Source organism: Procambarus clarkii, chromosome 10 (assembly GCF_040958095.1).
Source record: "Procambarus clarkii isolate CNS0578487 chromosome 10, FALCON_Pclarkii_2.0, whole genome shotgun sequence".
NCBI lineage: Eukaryota > Metazoa > Arthropoda > Malacostraca > Decapoda > Cambaridae > Procambarus > Procambarus clarkii.
In genome coordinates, this window is record NC_091159.1 from 49299858 (window position 1) to 49327799 (window position 27942).

At 43.5% G+C, this 27942-nt stretch overlaps 1 protein-coding gene across 8 annotated transcripts in view; it reads right to left on the bottom strand.

Annotated features, from left to right (window-relative positions):
* Positions 1 to 2126: 2126 nt before the first annotated feature.
* The window catches only part of LOC123774564 (uncharacterized), a 41611-nt gene continuing 15795 nt past the window's right edge, over positions 2127 to 27942 (bottom strand). For 2 of the 8 annotated variants that reach the window (XM_069322039.1, XM_045768963.2), the window contains 3 exons: positions 15211 to 15413; positions 14734 to 14823; positions 2127 to 3986 (listed from right to left, as the gene is read on the bottom strand). In XM_069322039.1, the coding sequence (XP_069178140.1) occupies positions 14752 to 14823; positions 15211 to 15413 (275 nt within the window). In that variant the 3' untranslated portion in view covers positions 2127 to 3986; positions 14734 to 14751. Of the gene's footprint in view, positions 3987 to 7967; positions 8079 to 14733; positions 14887 to 15210; positions 15414 to 27942 lie in introns of those variants that run through there. The other 6 variants (XM_045768957.2, XM_045768929.2, XM_069322038.1 and 3 more) reach the window with 5 other exon arrangements.

The following is a 27942-nucleotide window of genomic DNA, read 5'->3' on the forward strand; positions in this document are numbered from 1 at the left end:
TCAACCACACCCAAACTACTTTGACAAAGCACAGTAGAAGAGGCCCGCGAAAGAACAGATGCACCTACGAGAACCGAAATGGCATGTAGGGCGATCCTCCCGCCGAACATAACAGAAGGCACTAAGCCGGCATTACTAACCCACCACGACAGAAGAACCCCGAGCTCTGGCACGACCCTTCTGGGAAGGCCTTCCCCACGAGCCCCCCGGAGGACTAACAAGTTTGACATAGGACGGCAACAAGACGAAGCTGCCCACAGAGACTGCACCACCACAGACTAGCAAACAGCAATGTCCAAAAAACCAGCGTTGAGTGTAATGAAAAGCCATTTTCTGGGCGAGTCCCGGAGGCTCCCGGAGCTATCCATGGCTGATATGGATACCCTAACTATTTTGCATCAGTCGATGTGGGTGGAGTTCTAGGCCTACCGGGAACCACGAGCCAGAACCTGGCCCCCTCAGAGAGGCATGGGGAGCAATGGCCCATAGAATTGCACATGTGATTTGAAGCATTCTATATCTGCCATCGACCGGGACAGGCACCCAGAAAGTTAAGCACCACAAAACAAACCCCTATTCTGGTTAACAACCCACTTTTGTAGATTGGAACTATGTTAGCCTTTTTCCACATATCAGCTACAACTCCTGTAAACAGGGATGCTTGAAAAATCAGTTGAAGTGGAATGCTGAGCTCAGGTGCACATTCTCTCAGAACCCATGGTGAAACTATCTATAACAACTGCTTTGTTCTTATTTAGATCGTTGAGCATTCCTTCCACTTCATCTCTAGACACCTCTATGTGCTCTATGTTGTTCTCTAGAATTCTTATTGTGTCTGGTTCCCTGAAGATTTCATTTTGTACAAACACACTTTGGAACTTTTTGTTTAATTTTTCACACATTTCCTTTTCATTTTCCATGAATCTATTTCCCATTTTCAACCTCTGAATATTATCCTTTACCTGCAATTTGTTGTTTATGAATTTATAGAAAATACCTGGTTCTGTTTTACATTTGTCTGAAATCCCCTTTTAAAAATTTATTTCTGCCTCTCTCCTCTTGCCGTGTAGTTGTTTCTCGCATCTGTGTATCGCTGGTATGTTTGGGGGCCTGGCCTCTTCCTATATTGATTCCATTTCTGTCTCTTTTGGCCTCTGGCCCTCTCGCAATTTCTGTTGAACCAATCCTTTTTCCTAGTTCTGCATCTCTGCTTTGGTATAAATTTTTGTGTGCCTTTATCAAATATTTCACAAAACTTGACATACATCTCATTTACTTCATGTCCTAAGAGCAAGTCTTTCCAGTCAAATTTCTTAAAGAAATGTCCGAGTTCCCCATAATGACCTCTCCTGAAATCAGGCTTTTCAACAGCTTCAACCTCATTATCTTCCAGATTATAACGCATTGTATACGTTATTCCCAAAAAGACCTGGTCACTTTTACCTAAGAGAGGAAGGTACTGAATGTCAAATATCTCTTCCTCGTTTTTTCTATGTGTACCTTTCTGGGTGCCTAGCCCAGGTCAATGGCAGATAAGGAAAATCCCAAACCACAGGGAAAGGGGGGAGGGGGGGGTTCCAGGGACACTGCTCCCTGCGCCTCTTTGAGGGGGCCAGGTTCTGGCTCATGGTCCCTGGTAGGCTGAACCCCATAGACTAATGCCCCACTCTAATGATTTGCACATTAGCCTAATAACTCCAGGCTCCAGAAATATCAGTCAAGCATATTATTTCCAATGTCCTCAGAATCATTAGCAAAGTCCATGTATACTGCATCTACTAGAAGTCCTTTGTTTCAGTAGCTGTTTACCATTTCCAAAAAATGTGAGCAGGTTTGTAAGGCAGGTTCTATTTATAAGAAACCTATATTGTGTTGATTTTACTAGATTAAGAACATAAGAAGAACATAAGAACAAAGGTAACTACAGCAGGCCTATTGGCCCATACGAGGCAGCTCCTATTTATAACCACCCAATCCCACTCATAAGCATGTCCAACCCACGTTTGAAACAATCGAGGGACCCCACCTCCACAATTAATTGTACACAGTGATGGTGAATTTTTCTCTCCCTTACAATTTTCTGCATGAGCTTGCAGATATGAGAGGTTATGCTGATCAAACAGTAGTTTTCTGCCATTTTTAATTCCAAATTACTAAGCTCTTACAATACATGGAGAAAACTTTTTATAGTATTTTATCTGTATATCAATTAATGTCAGGGCAGCAATAACAAATAAAGAAATCTCTTAAAAATAATTCAGGTACCCTTTACAAGTAGATTATACAACCATCAAAAATAAATAAAGTTTAGCCAATATGCATTTCACAAAGACACACAGTATCCGTACTGTAATTCCAATAAGACAAAAATTTTTATTTTATTCCTTTAAACTAGTAAGGTATAGTGAGGATATGGAATACATCAAAAGCATTTTCTAAATAAATATTACAAATAAGGGTTTAAGTAGATAAATTTATGCTTTTTGCCAATCTTGTGCTCTAAGATTTGTCTTAAATTTGTTTTCTGCATTTATAAATTTATTGTGTTATATATTTTCAATTGATATCCTTCTATATATTATCAAAAAGTGTACCAAGCACAGTATATTAATTGAAGATGATTGGGAGCAATATATTTCCATTAGTAACTTGGTGTACAGTAATTTTTCCTATGATTGTCATTAAACAAATAATGTCAAAAGCATTACAAAAAATTTCCTTATGTGTTAGTCAATCGTTTAACATCCTATTTGACCATAAAGATTTCTCACACTAAGTTAAACAACTTAATATAGCATAATCTTTGATGTGGTATTTAAGAAAGATCAACAATGTACTGATGAATTATCACAGCATCACTATAATCACATATTACAATATACAATAATATGTAAATTATGAAATTTTACATACACTATAAAAATGTGAACCAATTTTGTGTATTTTGATATTAAAAGACATTATACAGTCAAGTAAAAATTGTCTCTTAACCAAATATAGAGGATTCCATGACCACTACAGAGGACAGCTGCATTTGCATTCTAATAAATGCAAGAATGAATTAACAACAAAATACTATAAATACCACTATTGCAACATATGTAGATCTACCTACACATAAACATCTATCAAAAAGCAAATATACATAAGTTCATAATTCAGAAATATTCTTTCAACAAAACTTAATACACTTGTATAAAAGTTTCATTATGTAATGATTCAACAAATTTTCCATTTACTGTTCTATATCACCATAATATCCGTGAGGACATTAAAAACAAAATATTAAAATTATGTTATCAAGCTTCCAGACATTACAAAAATACCATCTTTTTCAACTATATACTATAAAACTATATTCCATATCTTTCCATAAATACTTATATTAAAAATACAGATAACTACATATTTAGGACATCTAGTAGAGGCAATCAACATGAATAAAAATCAAATTTATTGCAATGGTCTTAAATATCTTGTCATGATTATAGAAGTCAATTTATATTTTGATTCTTTAAATTTTCAGGTATTAACACTGATTATTATTAAACCTACATAAAATATTTGTTAAATTTGTGACTATGAAAGTATATGTACACTATGAAAAGGCCATTAAATAAATGATGCATAACAATAGTAGTCATGAAATTTGTCCTTCCAGGTGCGTGTGGTTCAATGTAGTGCTTAAATAACAACATGAAGGTAGTCTGGTGTAGATGGCAATATTTAATACTGCATTCCAGTCAACAAGTGGTCAACAATATTGCAAAATATCAGTGATTTGAATTATATCGTCCCAACATTCTATTTGCTACTTCCCTCCAATTTGTGACCTTCCCAGGTGGAAGGCCTGCTGAGATTGGGTCTCCTCTAGTCACAGTATTTCGTGGACAATATTTCAATGTGTGAGCAAAATCACCAGTAGCACTGCAGAGAGGACAGACATATAGCCTCAACACAGGACACTGACAATGACCACGTTCATCCTGTTGAAATTAAGTTGTAAGGTGTATTATTGAAAAATTAACAAAGACAAAAATTAACTACTTTGGTAGTCCAGTATGTGTATCATAAAACCGCTCTCCAAATAAAGATGAATTGTCTAAGCTCACTTATCCACAGTATATGAAAATTATTCCTCACCACATAAGCCAGACATCTGGATAAGCAGAACTCTTACCGGAGAAGTCCAAAAACCAGAGTTGAATGTAATGAAATCCCATTTTCTGGACGAAGCCTTGGAGGCTTCCTGAAGCTATCTGAATTGATGTGCACTATATTAATCTGAGGTCATCAGTCACTTGGAGTTCTTATGCCTACCGGGAGCCAGCACTAGAACTTGGTCCTTTCAGAGGGGCAAGGAGCAATGGCGTACGATCACTCTACATTTAAACTATGTCATATTCTGCCAACGACCAGGGTGGGTACCCAGAAAGATAGGCGAGTCAATTCAAACAACTAGTCAGTAAAATGCAACCTACAGCCAGAAAGAGCAAAGAAACGCCTGCTAAAAGGAAAGAAAAGTATCAGAAAATAACCAAAACTGGCAACCTTGCCCCTCAACTAGTACTCCCGCTTGTTAGCATATCCACCCCCCCCTCTTATAAGGGGGAGGGAGTGCCCGCCCAGGTAAGCCGGCTACTTGCCCCCTTAGTACGAGGCCTAATTTGAAGCCAAAACTGCCAACTGTAGTCACAAGTGTTAGGGAGCCTCCTGGGCTTCGCCCAGAAAATGGCACTTCATTACATTGAACGTTGGTTTTCTGGGGGCGCCCCATCGGCTCCCTGAAGCTAACTACCCACAGAGAAGTAAAAACAGGGACTTACCCATATGGTAGCAGTACTGCAGGTCTTAAGATGAAGTAGAGACTGATGGTCACGACAAGACGCCCCAAAGCACCACAAGGCCAGAGAGGGCTCGGAACGTTCACAAGATACCTGGCAGCCAGGATGCTGTTCGCCCTCAAAAACCCACATGCCCGGATGTCAACCCAAGACATGTTCCCAAATACCATAGTGAGCACTGCATACTTCCGTATGTCATGGGCATGTGGGTAAACTGCAGGCTGGGTGGACTTTATGGCACTGCAGACAACCTGACACACACAAGCCCTGGAACAGGGGAACCAGGGAAACCGGATCCACCCAAAGAGCATCCACCATCTCAGAACCAGTGGCCTGCAGGTAGCGGCAGAAAGCCGCCACCAGACGCAACATATGATGCATCCCAGGCCTAACCAACCAACCATCTACCACCAATGGACTCCTACAGAAGCTGGCTGTCTCATTCTTCTGTCTGGGGAAGTCTCATTCTGGCTGTCTCGAGGGGGAAGGGGTAGCCTCAGACCTACCACTCTGGTGATCCATACCCCAGTTCTGAGGCTGGTTGTCAAAACACGCGAAAAATCGCCGACCGGGAGGGGAGGGAGGGAATCTGGGGAGCCTTCCGTGACTCACCCAGAAAATGGCGTTTCATTATATTCAACGCTGGTTTTCTGGGGGGAGCCCCTATGGCTCCCCAGAGCTAACTACCCACAGAGGTAAAGAATAGGGACTGACCCGGGAGGCGGTCGCCGCACACTACTCAACCCAAAGTCGAGACAACAGGCCGCATCCGCCGACCCAAAGCGACACAGGCCCGACTGGGCCCAGGAACGTGTACAAGGTAACGAACAGCCAAGGACCCTGTTTTACCGCCAAATTCCCCATTCCCGAACGGGGAATTTGGCGAATTATCCGGAACCTCATAACGGAGCCAGAAAGGGAACGAAATCCCAAACCTGAAAGCCGAGGGATTCAACGCCAAGGCATAATCCGGGTCATGCAGGAGGTTTGCCGCAGAGGCCGCCCGTACTGCAGCAGGTTGGATGCGCTAAGCCGAAAACCTCCAGAAAGACAGAACCGAAGAACCCGGGAAGAAACAAAAACAAACCAGGGAAAGGGGCAGATACCACATCCAACTTGTACCCAGAGAGGGAAAAGAAAACCCCACTCCTTGTAACAGTAAGCCCCGCTCAGAGGGCAGAAAAACCCAGGCGGGGTCCAGCGGGGCCCAAGTTCCCCAAGTCAGCCCCTCCCCAGCCCCAAGGTCCTCCTCAGCAAGACCCAGGGCCGAGTCCTGCTGGGGAGGACCCCAAGCACTGTCCCTACCAGACAAGGCCGGCGCAGCCGTAGAATGCGGACAGAAGGGGGGCCCACTGGTCAGACCCAGAGGCTTCAGCCAAGGATCTAGACTCGAATGCTTCCGTCGCCACACCGGAAGGGGCATCCCCTGAGGCTGCCCGTGTCTAAAGACCAACTAACCCCTGCCCCGACTCCGAAACCCTCATACGTTTCGGGGCCGGAAGCATGGGAGGTGGACCAGAACGAACAACAGGAGGGGAAGGACGAGGAGTGCGGACTGAACCAGGGTCGAAACGACCCCCACCCCCAAGTCCGGGTCCCTATAAGCAAAACTGGGCAGCCACAGGGCATCCGGGTGAGCAGCCAACCGAGCACGTTGCAACAAATAAAACCCAGAATGCAATGCCTGCGCAAGCTGTACCCAAAGATGATCATCCACAGATTGGGTAAATTGAGTCATCAGCAAGCAGCAAAACTCACAGGACTTCGGGTCGAAAGTGTCACCAACCCAACAGACTGCGTGATGGAGGCAAAAACAGTGAGGATCATCCTGAGACAAAGGGACCGAACAACCCTCAAACTCGTATGAAGCGAGGAGGGACTCCGGGGTCACATCCATCGGACTCACGCATCCCCTAGGGGATTCCCAGGGTCCTGAGAGTTTACTTGAAGAGGACTCGCGCTCAGGTAAACCCAGGCGCCTGCAAACCGGCGCCCAAAACTACCAAACAAACTGTCTACAGCTGAACCCCAGGAACGTGTACACTCACGGGGACCAAGCAGGGGCACCACCAATTATCAGGATGAGGCCAAACACCAGTGGCAAGTAGGGCAGAACCCCCCACCAAGGCAAAAGCAAAAACAAAACCCCACAAGAGGACAACGTACCCCAAGGAACAGAGCCTACCACTGTAATAGGTGACAACAAGCTGCGCAGAACCCTGCATCCCATACCAGTGCAAAAACTGCCTCGTACCCTAAGGTAAACGAGGGAGACAAAACACCCAAGTACCCAAAGGGCGGCCGAAAAACCGAGCAGTTAAACGGATCCACAGAGGCCGACCCTGAGGAACTTGTGGAAGGTAACCCCAAGCTCCAAGGGTAGTACTTACAAGGCACCTAGAGAAGGGAACCCTAGGTGCATGCAGCCCTGAGTACTGAAGATTAACTCCTGGCTCTCGCACCCCTGGAGTACAGCCACCACACACTAAGTACAGTGCCGCAAAAAGACTGCAGCCAAAGCACACAACCGAGCTGATAGCATCAGCCTCAAGAACTGGGGGTGTGGATCGCTGGCGCGGTGGGTCTGGGCCTCCCCCTTCCCCCTCCCGGGGAGGGGGGAAGCTGCGCAGACAGCGGCGCGATGACAGGTGACGTCATACTAGTTTGGTCGTTTTTGTTTGGGGAAGTTCTATCCACTCGTTCGGCTTTTGGTTGCAATTTTCATCAGAATAGGGGTTTGTTTTGGGATGCTTACCTTTCTGGGTGCCTAACCCAGTCGATGGCAGACATAGAATGCTTCCAATCACACGGGGGTTTCTATAGGCCATTGCTCCCCTTGCCTCTCTAGAGGGGGCCAAGTTCTGGCTCGTGGTCCCCGATAGGCCCAAAGAACTCCATATACATGACTGATCCCAAAGTCTGTCATTAGCATATCAGCCTAGTAAGCTCCGGGGAGCCATAGGGGCTCCCCACAGAATTTTTTATTTTTTTTTTTATTTTTTTTTTTTTTTTTGGTATGTGCCCATGGGTGATAAAGGCTAATTAGCCCTTAGCAAAACAAGGGTTAATGCGTTTGTGTTCCCCGAGCACGGAAAAAATAATAAAAAAATTTAATTGTACTTACAATTGACATAAATGAGGTGAGAAGTTGGCCAATGACGTCACGATTAATCGTCGCTGGAGCGTGGTGTGCCCGGGCGGAGTCAAGAGGCGGCGGAGAAAGAGCCAGAGTTGCTGCGAATTTATTTTTGCTGTATTATTTACAGTATCTATTCCATATTTTACACCATTTTTTTTCACTGGTGTAGTTCAATATGTTCTCGCTTGATGATTTATTATACAACTGTTGTCAATGTATATTGTATCCACATATTAGTGTCACGAGTATTTGCACAAAAATGTCTTTTTTTTTCAATAAAATATACAATTTCTTATGATTTATTTTCACTATTTACACCTACTTATTCTGTATTTACATGTTTTTGCACCAGTCTTTGACATTTAGAGTTCATCAAGACTGTGATACTCGTCAAAACATTTGACACAGCACAGAGGGACCTGACACGCTGTATACCAAGTCATCACCATTTTATGGTTCTATTCCCTCTTTGTTGTTGTCTTGCATACAATGCTCTCACGCTAGCCTACTGCACGCTTTCCAGTTGGTGGTAAATACCTTAGATTGTGTGCGACAAAGGCATCCTTGAAAGCGAGCCTGGGTGCGGGAGCATGGTGCAATACAGGGCTCAGAATGAGCCTCTGTATGCCAGGAATTGCTTTGCCAAACTTCTCTAGTAATTGTGTCACTACAGTAAAACTGAACACACGGAAAATTCGTTTACCACCTGTTTTGACAAGATGCATATTGTAACTATTCAGCATTGTTACAACAAGGTGGAAAAACATTTTCTTGGTCCACTTCACTATTTTCCCTACACACTCCACTGCCCCCATCATCATATCACATTTATTCACCAAACGCATGTTGATGTTATAGTCCAAGACACAATCTGCCTTATAGATTATTTGTTTTGTTGTTCTGTTCACCTTGCCACTGTCCAACATTGTACAGTACCAGCTTGAATGGTGGTCAACATGTTCACTTCACGCCTGTCTTTCCACCACACTGAAAGAATTGCACTTGTTTTTCTAAACTCACAATCACCAACCTGCATAGCAGTGTGAAACACTGGCATTTCCCTTCGTTTTGCCTTCACTGTGCCACACACTCCAGTTCTATTATCAATCAAGAACCTAGTTAACAATGGACTGGTATAATAGTTATCTGTGTATAATATGTGGCCCTTGTTCAGATATGGTGCAAGCAGTGACTTCACAACACTACCCGAGAAGCCATATGGGTCATTAGCAGGAATGTCTACATTTGTACCCGTATACATTATCATGTGTAACACAATTCCTGTTTCACGGTCACAGAGTACAAAGAATTTCAATCCAAATAGGTGACGTTTGGAGGAAATATGCTGCTTGAAGGCAAGACGTTCTTTGAAAAGCACAAGGGATTCGTCAATCACCAGATTCTGAACTTGTACGTTTAAACCCAAGTACTTTCCAATACGTTCATTCAGGACGTACCTTACCTTCCAAAGTCTATCATCATCATTCTTCTCTTCATCATTTGCAAAATGAAGACACCTGAGGATTATCGAAAATTGGTCTCGAGACATATACAGTATTTGCCAAACATTGGTATTGGAACAGTACAGTCTTTGCTCCAATAATGGTCGAGTACGTGTTTGACACAATGTTTCATCAACATACACAGTGCCAAAAACACACACATTTCATTTACAGTTGTATCTTTCCATCACTGTAAACGTGAAAAATCGGACTCCTCCTCCTCATCAATGAGATCAGCTGCATATTTGTTAATTTTCTGAACAATATATTCCATGAGCATCTCATCAAAATATGCAGTAAAGTAGTCAATTTCACACATATCGGGACCTGTATCAGGGAAACGGTCTGTAATCCCAACATCTGAATTATCAAAGACAGGAATTTGTGGAACAAAATCTGTCCCATCACTCCACACAAAAACACCTGGTGTCTTTCGAGAGCCAATAGCGGCACCACGGCGAGGAAATCATGTGACCAGGAGCTGAAGCAGGTCTAGCAAAATCACTATGTTGAGGGTTTTTGTCCATCAGCGTCCCCATGCGGTGCCGCATGGCATGGCCAGATGCTGCTGACACGACAAAATGTCACTTGGCAACACCACACACTCCACTGGCACTAGTGGCACCAAAACTATTTTCTGATTCTAAGTTACTAAAACCGGAAAATGATTCACCTTCCTCAGACTCGTTGACCAAAACATCAATATCTTGCAATGTAGCACATGAACTGTGTGGTCTGGCACGAAGGAGGGGGGGTCGAATGAGGGCGAGGAGGCATGGGCGAGATATTAGGCCTAGGCCTCATGGAACCAGCATGTTCACTCTCATCGTCGGTCGTATCTACATCTGAGGGCTGTGTGTAGTCATGATCAATGTCGGAGTCGTCAATATCAGATTCATCACCATCCAGGAACAAATTCTTATTAATTTCATCCTCGGTCAGAGGTCGCGATGAACGCCTTGTTGAACGAGGTCGGTCGATGGAACTTGATGCACTCGCCATGGTGTCCGCTGGGTAGCTGAGGCCTGTACACAATGGTGGCCTACACTGGATTTTTTCCCCAGGTGACGTTTGTTTATGGTCGGCTGCGGCTCGCCAATGACTACCACTATCCCACGCCCGGGGTAGTGGCAGCGTTTAAATTATAGCGCTAGACACGAAAACAGCTATTAATGCATTGCAAGGTTTCAGTTTTGTTACTCAAATCATATACAGTGGTACCTCAGAATATGAGTGTCCCTGTATGTGAGTTTTTCGGAATACGAGCCGGATTTCCTCGGAAAATGTGTCTCGGAAGGTGAGGGTTACCTCGGAACGCGAGTTTGTTGATACGCGTTCAGGCCGACCTAGCGCGTGGTGATACGGCGATCGTCGCCCCTCCGCCCGTCAGTTCACCATTGTCTCCCACCCAGTGACTATCCCACATCAATTCTTCACCCGGATTTTCAGTGTTCTGTTGGATTTTTGGTCATTTGACTATACAATTTGTTATTATATATCTCACCATGGGTCCCAAGAAAGCCAGTGGTAAGGATCAAGGCAAGAAAGTCCATGTGAGGATGACAATAGAGGAGAAACAAGAGATCATTCGGAAGCATGAGAACGGTTCACGTGTTATTGAACTTTGTAGGCAGTACAACAAAGCCACATCAACAATATGCACTATACTTAAGAAGAAAAATGAGATTATGAGTGTTAAAGTGGCAAAAGACATAAGAACAATGACGAAACAAAGACCACAAATACTTGAAGAAGTAGAAAAGTTGTTATTAATTTGGATACACGACAAGGAATTAAGGGGTGATAGTGTTTCGGAGGCCATGATTTGCGAGAAAGCCATGGTATTGCACGAAGACCTTCTAAAGAAAACCCCTGCAACGAGTGATGCAGATACAAAAGAGTTTAAGGCAAGCAGGGGTTGGTTTGAAAAATTTAGAAAAAGTGGTATCCATAGTGTGACAAGGCATGGGGAGGCAGCCAGCTCAGACAAACCAGCAGCTGAAAGATTTATTGAGGAATTTAAAGAGTTTGCTGAGGCTGAGGGATACCTACCGCAACAAGTGTTTAACTGTGACAAAACAGGACTGTTTTGGAAAAGAATGCCTAAGAGGACATACATTACCAAGGAGGAAAAATCCTTGCCCGGACACAAGCCTATGAAAGATAGGTTTACGCTTGTGCTGTGTTTAAATGCGAGTGGCGATTTGAAAATTAAACCCTTGCTAGTGTATCATTCTGAAAATCCAAGGGTTTTCAAACAGTATAAAGTGCAGAAAACCCATTTGTGTGTGATGTGGAAGGCTAATAAAAAAGCATGGGTGACTAGGCTTATTTTTTCGGAGTGGGTGAATGAAGTGGTGTGCCCTGCCATAGAAAAATATCTGCAGGAGAAACATTTGCCACTCAAAGCCGTGCTTCTCCTCGACAATGCTCCTGCTCATCCTCCAGGCTTGGAAGATGATTTGTTGCCCAGATACAATAAATTCCTCACAGTTAAATTCCTTCCTCCTAACACCACCACTCTAATTCAGCCTATGGACCAGAAAATCATAGCGAATTTTAAGAAACTTTATGAAAGGGCACTTTTCCGGAAATGTTTTGAAGTGACTGAAGCCACAAACCTCACTCTCAAAGAGTTCTGGAAACACCATTTTAACATTAGTGCTTTAAAACTCATTGACAAAGCCTGGCAAGAATTGACTCAAAGAACCCTGATCTCTGGCTGGAGAAAATTGTGGCCTGAATGTGTGAGAGAACTAGACTTTGAGGGGTTTGAGCCTGTAAATGATGCGCCTATTGTTGACGAAATTGTTACTCTGGGCCGGCAAATGGGCTTGGAATTGGATGATGATGATGTGGAGGAGTTGGTGGAAGAACACAATGAAGAACTGACCACCGAAGAACTCCAAGCCCTTCAACAGGAACAGCAAGACAATGCAGCTGATGATTCTACAGTGGAGGAGGATGAGGCAGTAGCGAATGTCCCTTCTGCAGAAATTAGGAAGGTGTGTCAGATGTGGGAAGAGATTCAAATAATTGTTGAAAAGACTCACCCAGAGAAAGCTGTAGTAGGCCGTTGCCTTAATCTTTTCAATGACAGACATGTGATGCCTTACTACAAAGACAGCTTGCGAAGAAGGGAAAAGCAAGTTTCCATGGACAGATTTGTGGTGAGAAAATCGAGCAGTGAGCCACAACCAGGACCTAGTGGCACTCAGATAAAACGTGCCAGGGAGTGCACACCAGAAAGGTCCTCACTGCCTGATGTGATAATGGAAGGGGACTCCCCTTCCAAACAGTAACTCCTCTCCTCCTCCCCCCCTCCTCACCATCTTCCATATGCCTTCAGCATTTAACAGCAAGGTAAGTAATAACTTGAACATAGTTTTGTAGGTTTATTTAGATGAATTAGGTATAAAAATTTAGTTTGATGTGGGGTTTTTGGGGTAGTCGGGAACGGATTAATTCATTTCCCATTATTTCTTATGGGGAAATTAGCTTCGGAATACGAATTTTCGGAATACGAGCCGTCTCCAGGAACGGATTAAACTCTTAAACCGAGGTACCCCTGTACAGTATATATGTATTGCGCAGTCTAAGGGTTAAACTGGCGATGATTTGCCTCCGGTGACTTATATACTAGGACAATAACTACATTTAAGATCTCTATTTTGATTATCAGCACTTCCACCATATCATTTGTGGTGTTTAGCAGCTCAGTACAGATGAGTGTGTCTTTGGTGTAGAGGCTGACCCCACCCTGCAGCCAGTGTTTCCTGTCACATCTGAAAACATTGTACTATTTCACCATCATGGTAGTCCTTGGTGAGAGTTTCTGTTAGGGCTGCAAACACTGCATTTGCCTCATGTAGGAGGCCATCTATGAATTGCACTTTGTTAGATTTGCATGTTTTTATACCCTGAATGTTGGCAAATAAAAATGATGTTATGTTTGTGTAAGTGCTGGATGCTTTACATGGTGTTACTATCTGAGGCTCTGGTAAGGAGGCCACTGTGTTTGCGTCCTCTCCAGCATTTGACCGAGTTGGTGGTAGAGTCTGGATATTTTTAGCCATTCTTCTCGTCCTCTTGCTAAAAAATCCTCCTGGTAAGTAGTGGTAAGTAGTAGTGGTAAGCAGCCTGTTTGGCTGCTTTCCTCGAGGCGGTTTGTTGATCTTATTAGCCTGGTACCCTTTATATGTAAGCTGGACATTCCATATTCAAGCACTCTTTCCTATCTAAGGACTTCTTGCAAAGTTCTGGGTGAAAAAATTCATAGCTTTCAGAGTATTTACCTGTACTAAGGAGGATTCTTTACTTTCTAGGGTGATCGTACTTACATGTTCCATTTGTTCTTCCCGATATCCCGTGCTCACAGGTACTGTACCTCATTTATAATAACGACAGGTTTCGGGCCCTTGTTTTGTTTGTTTTCCTTTGCCAGAGCCACACACTGCTGTGGGGCTGCCACCGACACCACCCCCGGTGTCGGTTGGTGCTGTGCTTGGATTTCAATTTCACACCCACAAGAATTTGTCAGACTTTAAATTGCAGACGGTATAGCCAATCTTGAGGCGGTAGGTCTCTGACGTCAAACACCTTAGAGCCGATGGGTGCCTGCTCAAGTGGACGGCACCAGTACTTAGCCAGGATTAGAGCAGGTGGGACCTCGGTGGGCTGGACTTATCTTATTACCTCACTCAATAAAGTTCTGTGAAACAACCTTGTATATTCTCTACAGTCCCAAGTAAGAGCCATCACAATACTCTAACAAGCAACAAAGCCGAATAAATTGCTTTGTGGTTCATTTTGGTGCATAAAAAAACAGTGCTGAATGTAAAGAAATGGAAATTTCTGGGTATATCCTGGTGGCTCCCTGAAGCTATCTCACTTAGTTCGCACATAACTACTGGAATGAATCAGCTGTGGAGTTCAGTTTGGCCTACTGGGGACCAAAGCAACAACCTGGACTCCCCCTCAGATGTGAGCAGGAAGCAGACTAGTATGTCAAAATTTTAGGAGTGTGTACATATAGAAACCTAATCTCAACATCATTACTAGGTCATTTGTAGAATAACACATGGACCCTTGGTATGTACCATTATTATTTTTACTTATATCTCTCCTATACTATCATGACTTTAGGTTACAGTACCTAGCAAAGAGCACCAAATTATATCCAAAAGTTTTGGACATCATGTTATTAATTTTTGTGGGCAAGAGGGTACACCTCGTTATCCAGACAAACCTGGTTTTTTTGCAGAGTTCAGTCCCGATTGGTTCGGAAAGCAGGCCAGCCTCTGTATCTGGGAGTTGGGCGACTGTTGTGGGTTGCATCCTGGGAAAGGTCAGTTGTTGGCTTTGGTGGGGTAGGGGGATCTGGATAAGCCTAACTGGCTTCCTGTCCCCCAATGAATGGGAAACTAAAATGTTATCTCCAATAAAGTTAGCTTGTATTTTTTCCTCTACCTTCTTATCAATAATTTGAGCTCTACTCAACTAAGCATCTAATAAAGTTCAAAGATGTACTGTATTAATACCAAGATATAACAAGAAATAACACCAGCACTAATCATGCCATATCCTTTCATTAAATAAAAACTTCATAAACAAAACAGAAATCACTGATATGCTTATAGTCATGAGAAACCATTTATAATAAATTCTAGCTAAATACTATATTTTATTTTTAAAGATTAAAAAGATGATTTAATAAGACAGCTACCTTTAATGAATGGGATTTATAGAAGGTGGAGTGGTAGTTATTGTTCTTACAAAATACACATCCTTTAGAAGTAGTAGTCACTGGAGTCATGACTGGAGTTTTTTGCTGTGTGTAAGCATGTAACATACTTCCATCTTGTAAAAGATGTCCGGCATCCGTTGCTCCAACAATCATCGACAGTTCTTGCATTAAAGCAACCAAGTCTGTAAACAAAAAACAGTGTTGTATGTAATGAAACGCCATTTTCTGGCCAAATCCCGGAGGCTCCCCCGGAGCTATACAGGCTGAATGGATATGTATAACTTTCTGGCATCAGTCAATGTGCATGGAATTCTTGCCTACCGGGGACCTCGAACAAGAACCTCGCCCCCTCAGAGAGGCACGAGGAGCAATGGCTTATAGAAACCCCCCCATGTGGTTGGGAACATTCCATATCTGCCATCGACCGGGTCTGGCACCCAGAGCGGAAGATGCCCAAAAACAAACCCTTATTCTGGTGGAACTATTGCTAACAAAAGTCGAATGAGTGGACAGAACTCCCCAAACGAAAATTAGCAAACGGGCATGACGTCGTCATATTGCCGCACCACTGTCTGCACAAACTCCCCCCCCCCCCGCCCGGAGGGGAAAGGGGGAGCCCCAGACCCTCTCTCTGGCGATCGAAGCACCAGTTCTTAGATTGGATGTCAAAAACACGTGAAATACACCACAGAACAGAGGGAGGGATGCTGGGGAGCCTACAAGACTCGCCAAGAAAATGGCCTTTCATTACATTCAATGCTGCTTTCTGGGGGGGAGCCCCATTGGCTCCCAGGAGCTACCTACCCAAAGACAAAGAAAAACAGGGACTTACCCGGGAAACAGTCAGTCCTCACTCCTTAACGCGAAGTTGAGACAACTGGCTGCAACCGCCGACCCAATGTAACACAGGCCCTACCAGGTCCAAGGACATTGACAATTTAGCGAGCAGCCAGAACCCCGTTTGACCTCCAAAAACCCCCGGGCCTGAATGTCAACTCAAGACATGCTGCCAAAGACGGCAGCCAAAGCAGCAAACTACGAACGTCGTGGGCACGAGGATAAACCGCAGGCTGGCTAGACTTAATAACCCTGCGGACGACCTGAGAGACCCGAGCCCTGGAACACGGAAGAAGGGAAACCGGATCAACCCAAGGCGCATCCCTGGCCACTGAAGCAGTGGAACACAAATAACAGCGAAGAGCTGCAACTGGACACAACACATGATGCACCCCCAGCCTGAACAACCAAGCATCAATGACCCAAGGACCCTTCCGGAAAGAAGCAGTCTCATTCTTCACCAGAAAAGGAGACGGCTGCAACCGAACAAACCTACCACCAGGACCGAAGGAGCTGAAACCTCTGCGCCGGAGGAGAGCATGAAGCTCCCCGAACCGACCCCCAGAGGCCAGTGCCTACAGGAAAAGAGCCTTGGAAAAAAATCCTGAACTGAAGGGGCCACCACAAACGAGGAGAAGAGAGAAAAAGAGAGCACCCGGTCCAAAGACCAGGACAGCTCAGGAGGCGCATGAGCAGAACAGAGGTGAAACAACGCACGAGACAGCTTGAGGAATGGGGTAGAAGTAACATCAACACTGAAAGCAGGCTGGGGCGGCTCTGCCAGAGCCGCACGATACAGGGTGACAGCATTCGGCATAAGATGACGGTCCTGGAACAACCACGAAAGGAAGAACAACACAACCCTATCAGAGACCGAAGTATACCTACTCAGTGATATGAAAAATCCATAAGGACCGCCAAGAAACTTCATACTGCTGCCGAGACAAAGCACGCAGGTGGAAAATAAAAAACGAAGCCACCTGCACCCCATATAAGTGATGATAGACTCGAGTCAGAAATTCCAGACATGAAGACTCGAGGAGAAGAACGAACCAGCCTCGTACCAGGCTGGACCGATCTGCTGAAAGAGGGGGAGCCGCGGGAAGACCCTCGGGGTTTGGACACCGAGCAAGCAGCGCCTGAAACCAAAGCCGGGCTGGCCACCAAGGAGCTAGAAGGACAACTCTTCCCTGGAAAGAAGGGAAAGAAGACAGGAGACATGGCAGACTGGGTAGGAAGGAGGAAAACTTCAAATGGAGAACCAGGAGGGGGCCCCTTCGGGACAGAACGTAAAGGAACAGGGAAGGAGGCGGTGGGCGTATACGGGTCTAAGGCCTGGAAACAGTTGAGACTGAGTAAGGTGGGAAGGACGAGGAGAGGTAGAACGCAACACGCGAGCATAGAATACGCCAGTGAAAGGGGTGAGACAGCGAACATGGCATCTCACTTCAGGAAAAGACAGATGATCCCGGTGTTTCAAGTTGAGGATGGCTTCCTCAAGTTGTAGTGTATACACAAGTGGGAGAAGGTAGGGTGGGCCTCACCACAATTGAGGCAGCGAGCCTGGGGAGAAGATCACTCGGACTTAGAGTGATCATCGTCCTCACACATAGGGCACAGATACACAGTACTTGTGCATTTGAGGACACATCGCTCGAACTTCTTGCACTTATTGCAAAGTCTAGGAGAGGGAATGTACTCCTGACGGAGCATCTGGCACCAGCAAGAATTATAGAGGGCGGAAGGGTCATACTATCAATGGTGATTTTTACAACTAGAAGGGGCTGACAGCGGCGACCACGAGGGGGTCGAGTGAACGTGTCCACCTGGAGGACCAAATGGCTTCGAGGATATGTTTAATATCCTCATGGCAGTTATTTAGGTTCCTAACACCAATTAAAACATGGTGCAGGAGGAGAACAGTGCCAACACTGGCATTTAACTGAGCATTTTTGGAGACCCGAACAGGGGTCTCCCCAATGCAGGACAATGTGGCTAAGCAGGCAGCTGCATCCTGAGAAGGAGCAGCAACAACACGAGTTCCAAGACGTGTGGCGTTAAAAGTAACAGAGGCATCTACCAAATTAACAAGGTGTTAATAGTGGGGAGAAATCGTCAGGAGTAGAAGAATCCAGATGGTGGAGATCAAAGTATTTAGCACATGTAGCAGGACCAAACAAGGCGTGGTACATATTAGTATGGGAGGTGATCGTGCAAGTGCGGCCGTGGTGGAGACGGCATTTAGAGCCCCAGAGAGAAAGGGGGGTTAAAAGGCGTAGTCACAATGAGAGACAAGCCGTGCCAAGGGACGAGGTGGTCACCACTGGGGGCTTGGGACTCGACCTTGCCACAGAGGAGGGAGGGGAGCAGAAGGTAGTAGTCCAGTCTGGGCCCAATATAGCGGGGGCTATAGAGCCCGGTCTTCCATCACAGTCCGACTCAGGGGCCTGGTCGCCCACCCCATGAGCCTGGGTAAGAGAGATCATGTCAGTATCCACATATGTATTTTAAAAGGTCTGGGGCCTGGAACCAAGGAATACCAACTACCAGGGCAGCCAGGAAGGCCGAGCACTGGCCAGTGCAGGAAGGGGCGCGTCGTCCCAAGCGGTCCTCACCCTTTTTAACACTTTCGCCCGTCGACGACTTAGCATCGAGTCCTCCGTAAAACAGGGGCACGTCCGGCGAGGACTCAGCATTGAGTCCTCCGTGCGGCAACAGTAGCGGCGTTTTCGGAAATTTCTTGCTGCGGTTTTGGACATTCTTGCATATACTCTTGTAGTGAATTTCATTGCGAATACATTGATACCAAAATGAAAGTCCTAGGACCAGAATTGAGGTAACAAAGTTAAAAACAGAATACCCATTTTATTGCACTTTATTAGCGCTCACGGGGGTAACGCTCTGTCACTTTCCCCTGCTTGTTGTGGATGGTATGCCGGGCTTGTGGACTTTATATTTGCATACTCCTGTAGGGAATTCTATTGCGAACACAATGATACCAAAATGAAAGACTTAAGACGAGAATTGAGATGTCCAAAGTGAAGAGTGTTCACATTTTGTTGCTCTGGCTCGCTCCCGGGTAACACGCTCTCACTTTCTCGCCGGGCTTTTGGACTTTATATGTATTTAAAATGCCTAAATGAGAGCAGGAATGAAGAAGAAATCAATTTTTTTTTCTACAAAGTGATAGGGGTAGGTAGACCAGTAAAGTGGTACATAAAGTCAAACCAACAAAAATCATTAGACAGGGGGGGGGGAGTGAAGAATAAGAAGGGGGGAACAAGTTCCTGAAAATTGCATACACCAACATAGATAGAGTGAGATCAAAGATACTGGAGTTAAGTAATTACCTAAGTGTAATTACCTAAGTGTAGTTACAGGATGAGAGCTACGCTCGTGGTGTCCCGTCTTCCCAGCACTCTTTGTCATATAATGCTTTGAAACTACTGACGGTCTTGGCCTCCACCACCTTCTCACTTAACTTGTTCCAACCGTCTACCACTCTATTTGCGAAGGTGAATTTTCTTATATTTCTTCGGCATCTGTGTTTAGCTAGTTTAAATCTATGACCTCTTGTTCTTGAAATTCCAGGTCTCGGGAAGTCTTCCCTGTCGATTTTATCAATTCCTGTTACTATTTTGTATGTAGTGATCATATCACCTCTTTTTCTTCTGTCTTCTAGTTTTGGCATATTTAATGCTTCTAACCTCTCCTCGTAGCTCTTGCCCTTCAGTTCTGGGAGCCACTTAGTAGCATGTCTTTGCACCTTTTCCAGTTTGTTGATGTGCTTCTTAAGATATGGGCACCACACAACAGCTGCATATTCTAGCTTTGGCCTAACAAAAGTCATGAACAATTTCTTTAGTATATCGCCATCCATGTATTTAAATGCAATTCTGAAGTTAGAAAGCATAGCATAGGCTCCTTGCACAATATTCTTTATGTGGTCCTCAGGTGATAGTTTTCTATCTAGAACCACTCCTAGATCTCTTTCTTTATCAGAATTCTTTAAAGATTTCTCACATAATATATAGGTTGTGTGGGGTCTATGTTCTCCTATTCCACATTCCATAACATGACATTTATTAACATTAAATTCCATTTGCCAAGTGGTGCTCCATATACTTATTTTGTCCAGGTCTTCTTGAAGGGCATGACAGTCATCTAAATTTCTTATCCTTCCTATTATCTTAGCATCATCAGCAAACATGTTCATATAATTCTGTATACCAACTGGTAGATCATTTATGTACACAATAAACATCACTGGTGCAAGAACTGAACCCTGTGGTACTCCACTTGTGACATTTCTCCATTCCGATACATTGCCTCTGATTACTGCCCTCATTTTTCTATCAGTCAGAAAATTTTTCATCCATGATAGAAGCTTACCTGTCACCCCTCCAATATTTTCCAGTTTCCAGAACAACCTCTTATGTGGAACTCTGTCAAAAGCCTTTTTTAGGTCCAGATAGATGCAGTCAACCCAACCATCTCTTTGCTGCAATATCTCTGTGGCTCGATCATAGAAACCGAGTAAATTCGATACACAGGATCTTCCAGATCGAAAACCATACTGTCTGTCTGATATTATATCATTTCTCTCTAGGTGTTCTACCCATTTAGTTTTGATTAGTTTTTCCAATACTTTCACTATTACACTTGTCAATGATACACGTCTATAATTGAGGGGGTCTTCCCTGCTGCCACTTTTGTAGATTGGAACTATGTTAGCCTGTTTCCACCCGTCTGCTACGATTCCTGTACACAGGGATGCCTGAAAGATCAGGTGAAGTGGAATGCTGAGCTCAGATGCACATTCTCTCAGAACCCATGGTGAAACGCCATCTGGGCCAGCTGCTTTGTTCTTACCGAGCTCCTTGAGCATTTTTTCCACTTCGTCTCTAGACACCTCTATGTGTTCTATGTTGTTCTCTGGAATTCTTATTGTATCTGGTTCCCTAAAGATTTCATTTTGTACAAACACACTTTGGAACTTTTCGTTTAGTGTTTCACACATTTCCTTTTCATCTTCCGTGAATCTATTTCCCATTTTCAACCTCTGAATATTATCCTTTACCTGCAATTTGTTGTTTATGAATTTATAGAATAGACCTGGTTCTGTTTTACATTTGTCCGCAATCCCATTTTCAAAATTTCTTTCTGCCTCTCTCCTCACTGCCGTGTAGTTGTTTCTCGCATCTTTGTATCGCTGGTATGTTTGGGGGTTCGGCCTCTTCCTGTATTGATTCCATTTTTGTGTCTTTCGGTCTCTAGCCCTCTCGCAATTTCTATTGAACCAATCCTGTTTCCTAGTTCTGCATCTCTGTTTTGGTATAAATTTTGTTGTGCCTTTATCATATATTTCACAAAACTTGCCATACATCTCATTCACTTCCTTGCCTAGCATCAAGTCTGTCCAATTATACTCACTAAAAAAATTTCTAAGGTCACCATAATGTCCTCTCCTGAAGTCTGGTTTTTCAACTGCTTCAACCTCCTTATTTTCTTCCAGCTTATAACGCATTGCATACTTTATTCCCAAAAAGACATGGTCACTTTTACCCAAGGGAGGAAGGTACTGAATGTCAAATATCTCTTCCTCCCCTGGTAAATATCAAATCTAGCATGGAGGGAACGTCCCCTTCCCTCATCCTCGTAGCTTGTTTAACATGTTGATACAAGAATGTTTCCAGGATGAGGTCTACAAATTTACAGGTCCAAAAATCTTCTGTTTTAGCTTCATATGCTTCCCAGTCTATGGATTTCAAGTTGAAGTCACCGACTATCAACAGTCGTGATCTATCGTTATCCGCTCTCGCTATAATCTCTCTCATTATTGTTATAAGACCTTCACGTTTACTATCTAGCTCCTCCTTTGACCATGTGCTGCTTGGCGGTGGACTATATGCATTTATCATCATTAGTTTATCATCCTCATAGCAGATCTCTAGTGCTATTATGTCAACTTCTTGTGGATTGGCAGTCATTATTTCCTTCACCTTTAGGTGTTCTTTTACCAGCACAGCAACGCCACCGCCTTTCCTAATTTTTCTGTCCCGTCTCCAAATTGAGTAGCCCCTTGGGAATATGACCTCATTTAAAATTACATCTTCAAGTTTTGTCTCCGTGAGTGCAACAATGTCTGGTGTCTGCAGCTGTATTACATCACTTAACTCCAGTATCTTCGATCTCACTCCATCTATGTTGGTGTATGCAATCTTCAGGAACTTGTTCCCCCTCTCCTTATTCTTCACTCCCCCTCTCTCTATTGATTTTGTTGGTTTGCCTTTATGTACCACTTTACTGGTTTGCCTACCCCTATCACTTTGTAGAAAAAAAGAATTTATTTCTTCTTCATTCCTGCTCTCATTTAAATGTTTTGCCTCGGCGAGGTTCAGTTTCAGCTTCTCTCTATCTTCTTTTGAAAGATCTCGTCTTAACGACCACCCTTTCCCATCCTCATCCCTTTGCAATTTTCTAGCATTCCTTAGTACTTCTTCCATCTGTTTGGCACCGTTTAGGGTGATCCTCAAAGGTCGATCTTTCCCTTTTACGTACCTGCCTATTCTCCTGTAGTCGCACACATTCTCTATGGTTGTAAGACCTTCCACGAGGCCAACAATTTTATCTACTACTTTAGCTTCTTCTACAGCTCTTTCTGACCTAGATGTTATCGCCTTTTCTTTGCAGCCAAAAATGATCAGGGACTTACTCCGATCAACTGTGTTTTGCACCAACTTCGGGTTAGATGCCAATTCTTTCCTCACTTCTAGCCTAATGTTTGTTTTATCTTGGTTGCTGCAGTGTTTGACTTCCTTTACTGCTTCTTCTATTTTTTCCTTCTCCTTGGCCACTTGTGCATAAGTGAGTTGCATATCTTTCTTGCACTGTTCTATTCCCTGTGTAACTTCCTCCATCTGTGCTGACAAAAGCTGTTTCTCCTGTTGAATTTCCTTGCCTAACCTATTGTAGTCATTTATGTTTAAATTTACTTTAACTTCTTCCAAAGCTATTTTTAAGAGTTTATTTTCTTCTTCCATGGCTTTGCAATTTGTTTCCAATTGATTCTTATCCTTGCGCAAGTCTTTCACTAAACCCTCAAGACATAAAACTTTGCTATTCAAATGGTCATTACTTTCTTTCAATTTACTAATTATTTCTACATGAGAGTTCACTATAGTATCTAAATTTACCAACTTGTTATGTAGACTACTAATATCAATGCTTTCTTCATTGAATCCCTCAAAATCAAGCTCTGTTTTGTTTTTCCCCTTGCCAGTGGCCATCTTGAATGTTCTTCTCTGCACTGTAAACACTAGGGCAACTTTTTCTCATCCGATTTTTCACTTCCCTTAGCACTTTCCTGTTATCTCACCTATTTTTCAAGAGCACTATACCTTTATGTTCTCTGGGACACCACTCACTACCATCAACCTGTACTACAATACTTAGGATTGTTGAAATATGCTGGAGCTCCTCTGCTGCAAGTGTTGACCCTAGGGGTGTCACCTTTTGAATTTTTGAAGTGATGTAATACAGCTGCAGACACCAGACATTGTTGCACTCATGGAGACAAAACTTGAAGATGATATTTTAAATGAGGTCATATTCCCAAGGGGCTACTCGGTTTGGAGACGGGACAGAAAAATTAGTTAAGGCAGTGGCGTTGCTGTGCTGGTGAAAGAACACCTATAGGTAAACGAGATAATAATTGCCAATCCACGAGAAGTTGACATAATAGCACTAGAGATCTGCAATCAGGATGATAAATTAACGATCATATAGCATATAGTCCACCACCAAACAACACATGGACAAAAGAGGAGCTAGATAACAAACGAGAGGGTCTTATAACAATAATGAGAGAAATTATAGCGAGAGCGGATATAGATAGATCACGACTGTTGGTAGTCAGCGACTTCAACTTGAAATCTTGAAATCCATAGACTGTGACGTATATAAAGCTAGAACAGAGGATTTTTGGACTTGTAGATTCATAAACCTCATCCTGGAAACATTCACGTTTCAACATGCTAAACAAGCTACGAGGATGAGGGAAGGGGATGTTCCCTCCATGCTGGATTTCATATTTACCAGGAAAGAGGAAAATTATATTTGACATTCAGTACCGTCCTCCCTTGGGTAAAAGTGACCATGTCTTTTTTTAAATAAAGTATGCAGTGCATTATAATCTGGAAGAAAATGAGGTTGAAGCAATTGAAAAACCTGATTTCAGGAGAGGTCATTATGGGGGAACTCAGACATTTCTTTAAGAAATTTGACTGGAAAGACTTGCAGTTAGGACAAGAAGTAAATGAGATGTACAGTATGTCAAGTTTTGTGAAATATATGATAAAGGCACAACAAAATTTGTACCAAAGCAGAGATGCAAAACTAGGAAACAGGATTGGTTCAACAGAAATTGCGAGAAGGCCAGACTAAAAGACACAAAAATGGAATCAATATAGGAAGAGGCCAAACTCCCAAACATACCAGCAATACAAAGATGCAAGAAACAATTACACAGCAGTGAGGAGAGAGGCAGAAAGGAATTTTGAAAAAGGGATAGCGGACAAATGTAAAGCAGAACCAGGCCTATTCTACAAAGTTATAAACAACAAATTGCAGGTATAGGATAATATTCAGAGGACGAAAATGGGAAACAGATTCACGGAAATGAAAAGAAAATGTTTAAAACATTAAACGAAAGTTCCAAAGTGTGTTTGTACAAAATGAAATCTTCAGGGAACCAGACACAATAAGAATTCCAGAGAACAACATAGAGCACATAGAAGTGTCTAGAGACGAAGTGGAAAATATGCTCAAGAAGTTAAATATGAACAAAGCAGTTGGCCCAGATGGAGTTTCACCGATGGGTTCTGAGAGAATATGCATCTGAGCTCAGCATTCCACTTTACATGATTTTTCAGGCATCCCTGTGTACGGAAGTCGTAGCAGACGCGTGGAAAAAGACTAACATAGTTCCAATCGTTCCCACCAACCAAGAATACTCGGTTGGTTATCTTGAGGTTATCTTGAGATGATTTCGGGGCTTTTAGTGTCCCCGCGGCCCTGTCCTCGACCAGGCCTCCACCCCCAAGAAGCAGCCCGTGACAGCTGACTAACACCCAGGTACCTATTTTACTGCTAGGTAACAGGGCCATAGGGTGAAAAACTCTGCCCCTTGTTTCTCGCCGGCGCCTGGGATCGAACCCAGGACCACAGGATCACAAGTCCAGCGTGCTGTCCGCTCGGCCGACCGGCTCCCTTAGTTTGTAATTACCTAAGTGTAATTACCTAAGTGTAGTTACAGGAAGAGAGCTACGCTGGTGATGTCCCGTCTTCCCAGCACTCTTTGTCATATAACGCTTTGAAACTACTGACGGTCTTGGCCTCCACCACCTTCTCCCCTAACTTGTTCCAACCGTCTACCACTGTTTGCGAAAGTGAATTTTCTTATATTTCTTCGGCATCTGTGTTTAGGTAGTTTATATCTATGACCTCTTGTTCTTAAAGTTCCAGGTCTCAGGAAATCTTCCCTATCGATTTTATCAATTCCTGTTATTATTTTGTATGTAGTAATCATATCACCTCTTTTTCTTCTGTCTTCTAGTTTTGGCATATTTAATGTCTCTAACCTCTCCTCGTAACTCTTGCCCTTCAGTTCTGGGAGCCACTTAGTAGCATGTCTTTGCACCTTTTCCAGTTTGTTGATGTGCTTCTCAAGATATGGGCACCACACAACTGCTGCATATTCTAGCTTTGGCCTAACAAAAGTCGTGAACAATTTCTTTAGTATATCGCCATCCATGTATTTAAAAGCAATTCTGAAGTTAGAAAGCGTGGTATAGGCTCCTCGCACAATATTCTTTATGTGGTCCTCAGGTGATAGTTTTCTATCTAGAACCACTCCTAGATCTCTTTCTTTATCAGAATTCTTTAAAGATTTCTCACATAATATATAGGTTGTGTGGGGTCTATGTTCTCCTATTCCACATTCCATAACATGGCATTTATTAACATTAAATTCCATTTGCCAAGTGGCGCTCCATGTACTTGTTTTTTCCAGGTCTTCTTGAAGGGCATGACAATCATCTAAGTTTCTTATCCTTCCTATTATCTTAGCATCATCAGCAAACATGTTCATATAATTCTGTATACCAACTGGTAGATCATTTGTGTAGACAATAAACATCACTGGTGCAAGAACTGAACCTTGTGGTACTCTACTTGTGACATTTCTCCAGTCCGATACATTGCCTCTGATCACAGCCCTCATTTTTCTATCAGCCAGAAAATTTTTCATCCATGTTAGAAGCGTACCTGTCACTCCCCCAATATTTTCCAGTTTCCAGAACAACCTCTTATGTGGAACTCTGTCGAAAACCTTTTTTAGGTCCAGATAGATGCAGTCAACCCAACCATCTCTTTCCTGTAATATCTCTGTTGCTCGATCATAGAAACCGAGTAAATTCGATACACAGGATCTTCCAGATCGAAAACCATACTGTCTGTCTGATATTATATCATTTCTCTCCAGGTGTTCTACCCATTTAGTTTTAATTATTTTTTCCAATATTTTGACTATTACACTTGTCAATGATACCGGTCTATAATTAACACTTTCGCTCACCCCGTACACCACCCCTCAATAGTGCGATATGGGACCCAGGGTGTCACGGGAGCACACGTAAATTCTGAAAAGTGTATACTCTCTTCAACTTTGTCACCTTAATTCTCGTCCTACGAGATTAAATTTGGTATCATTGTGTTCGCAATAGAATTCTCTACAGCACTAAATACATATAAACTCCAAAAGCCCAGCTAATTACCCGCAGCAAACAGAGAAAGTGCGAACGAGTTACCCAGGAGCGGGCAAACGCGATAAAATGTTTTCACTATTTTCACTCTGGTCACCTCAATTTTGGTCCTAGGTCTTTCATTTTGGTCTCAATGGGTTCGCAATAGAATTCTCTAGAGGAACATTAGCATATAAAATATAAAACCTGGTCACGCTCCAACCGCCGAAGAGTTGAAGACGAGCCCGCGTTAGCCGGGAGTGAGCGCTCAGACGCCTTCCAGCTACACTCCCAATTCCCTCCCTTTTCAAGCCTTTCTTTCGCAATTTTCTTCCTGGAAGGGCCTTGTTCATGATCACTATCCATCGTGGAGTAAGGGTAGATAGTTTCTAAAGCCGCAGTAAAAAATATAGCCACAGAAAATAGCCGAAATGTTCACAGGTTTGAGATGCGAGGGGAGGCGACATTGGTCACAACAGTGGAGCGAAAACAATGGGCCCACGGCATGTGCCAAGCCATCTGAGGGTTACGAGGCTCAACAAAGAAAATGGGTAGACATCGGCGCACATTTTAAAACCAGTCCCAAAAAAATCGGATAAAAACCTGATTTTTGACGATTATTTAAAGTGGATGACGCAATGCTGCGTCATCCCCGGTATTACCGACAGTAAACGGATGACGCAATGCTGCGTCATCCCCGGTATTACCGACAGTAAACGGATGACGCAATGCTGCGTCATGCCCGGGCGAAAGTGTTAAGGGGGGTCTTCCCTGCTTCCACTTTTGTAGATTGGAACTATGTTAGCCTTTTTTCCACACATCAGCTACAACTCCTGTATGCAGGGATGCCTGAAAAATCAGTTGAAGAGGAATGCTGAGCTCAGGTGCACATTCTCTCAGAACCCATGGTGAAACTCCATCTGGACCAACTGCTTTGTTCTTATTTAGCTCCTTGAGCATTTTTTCCACTTCGTCTCTAACCTTTTTGGTTAACCCCTAACCTTTTGGTTAGTGGTGCAGTTAAGTGGTTAACCTTAAATTACTATATTACTCTGTATTCTGTTATGTTCCA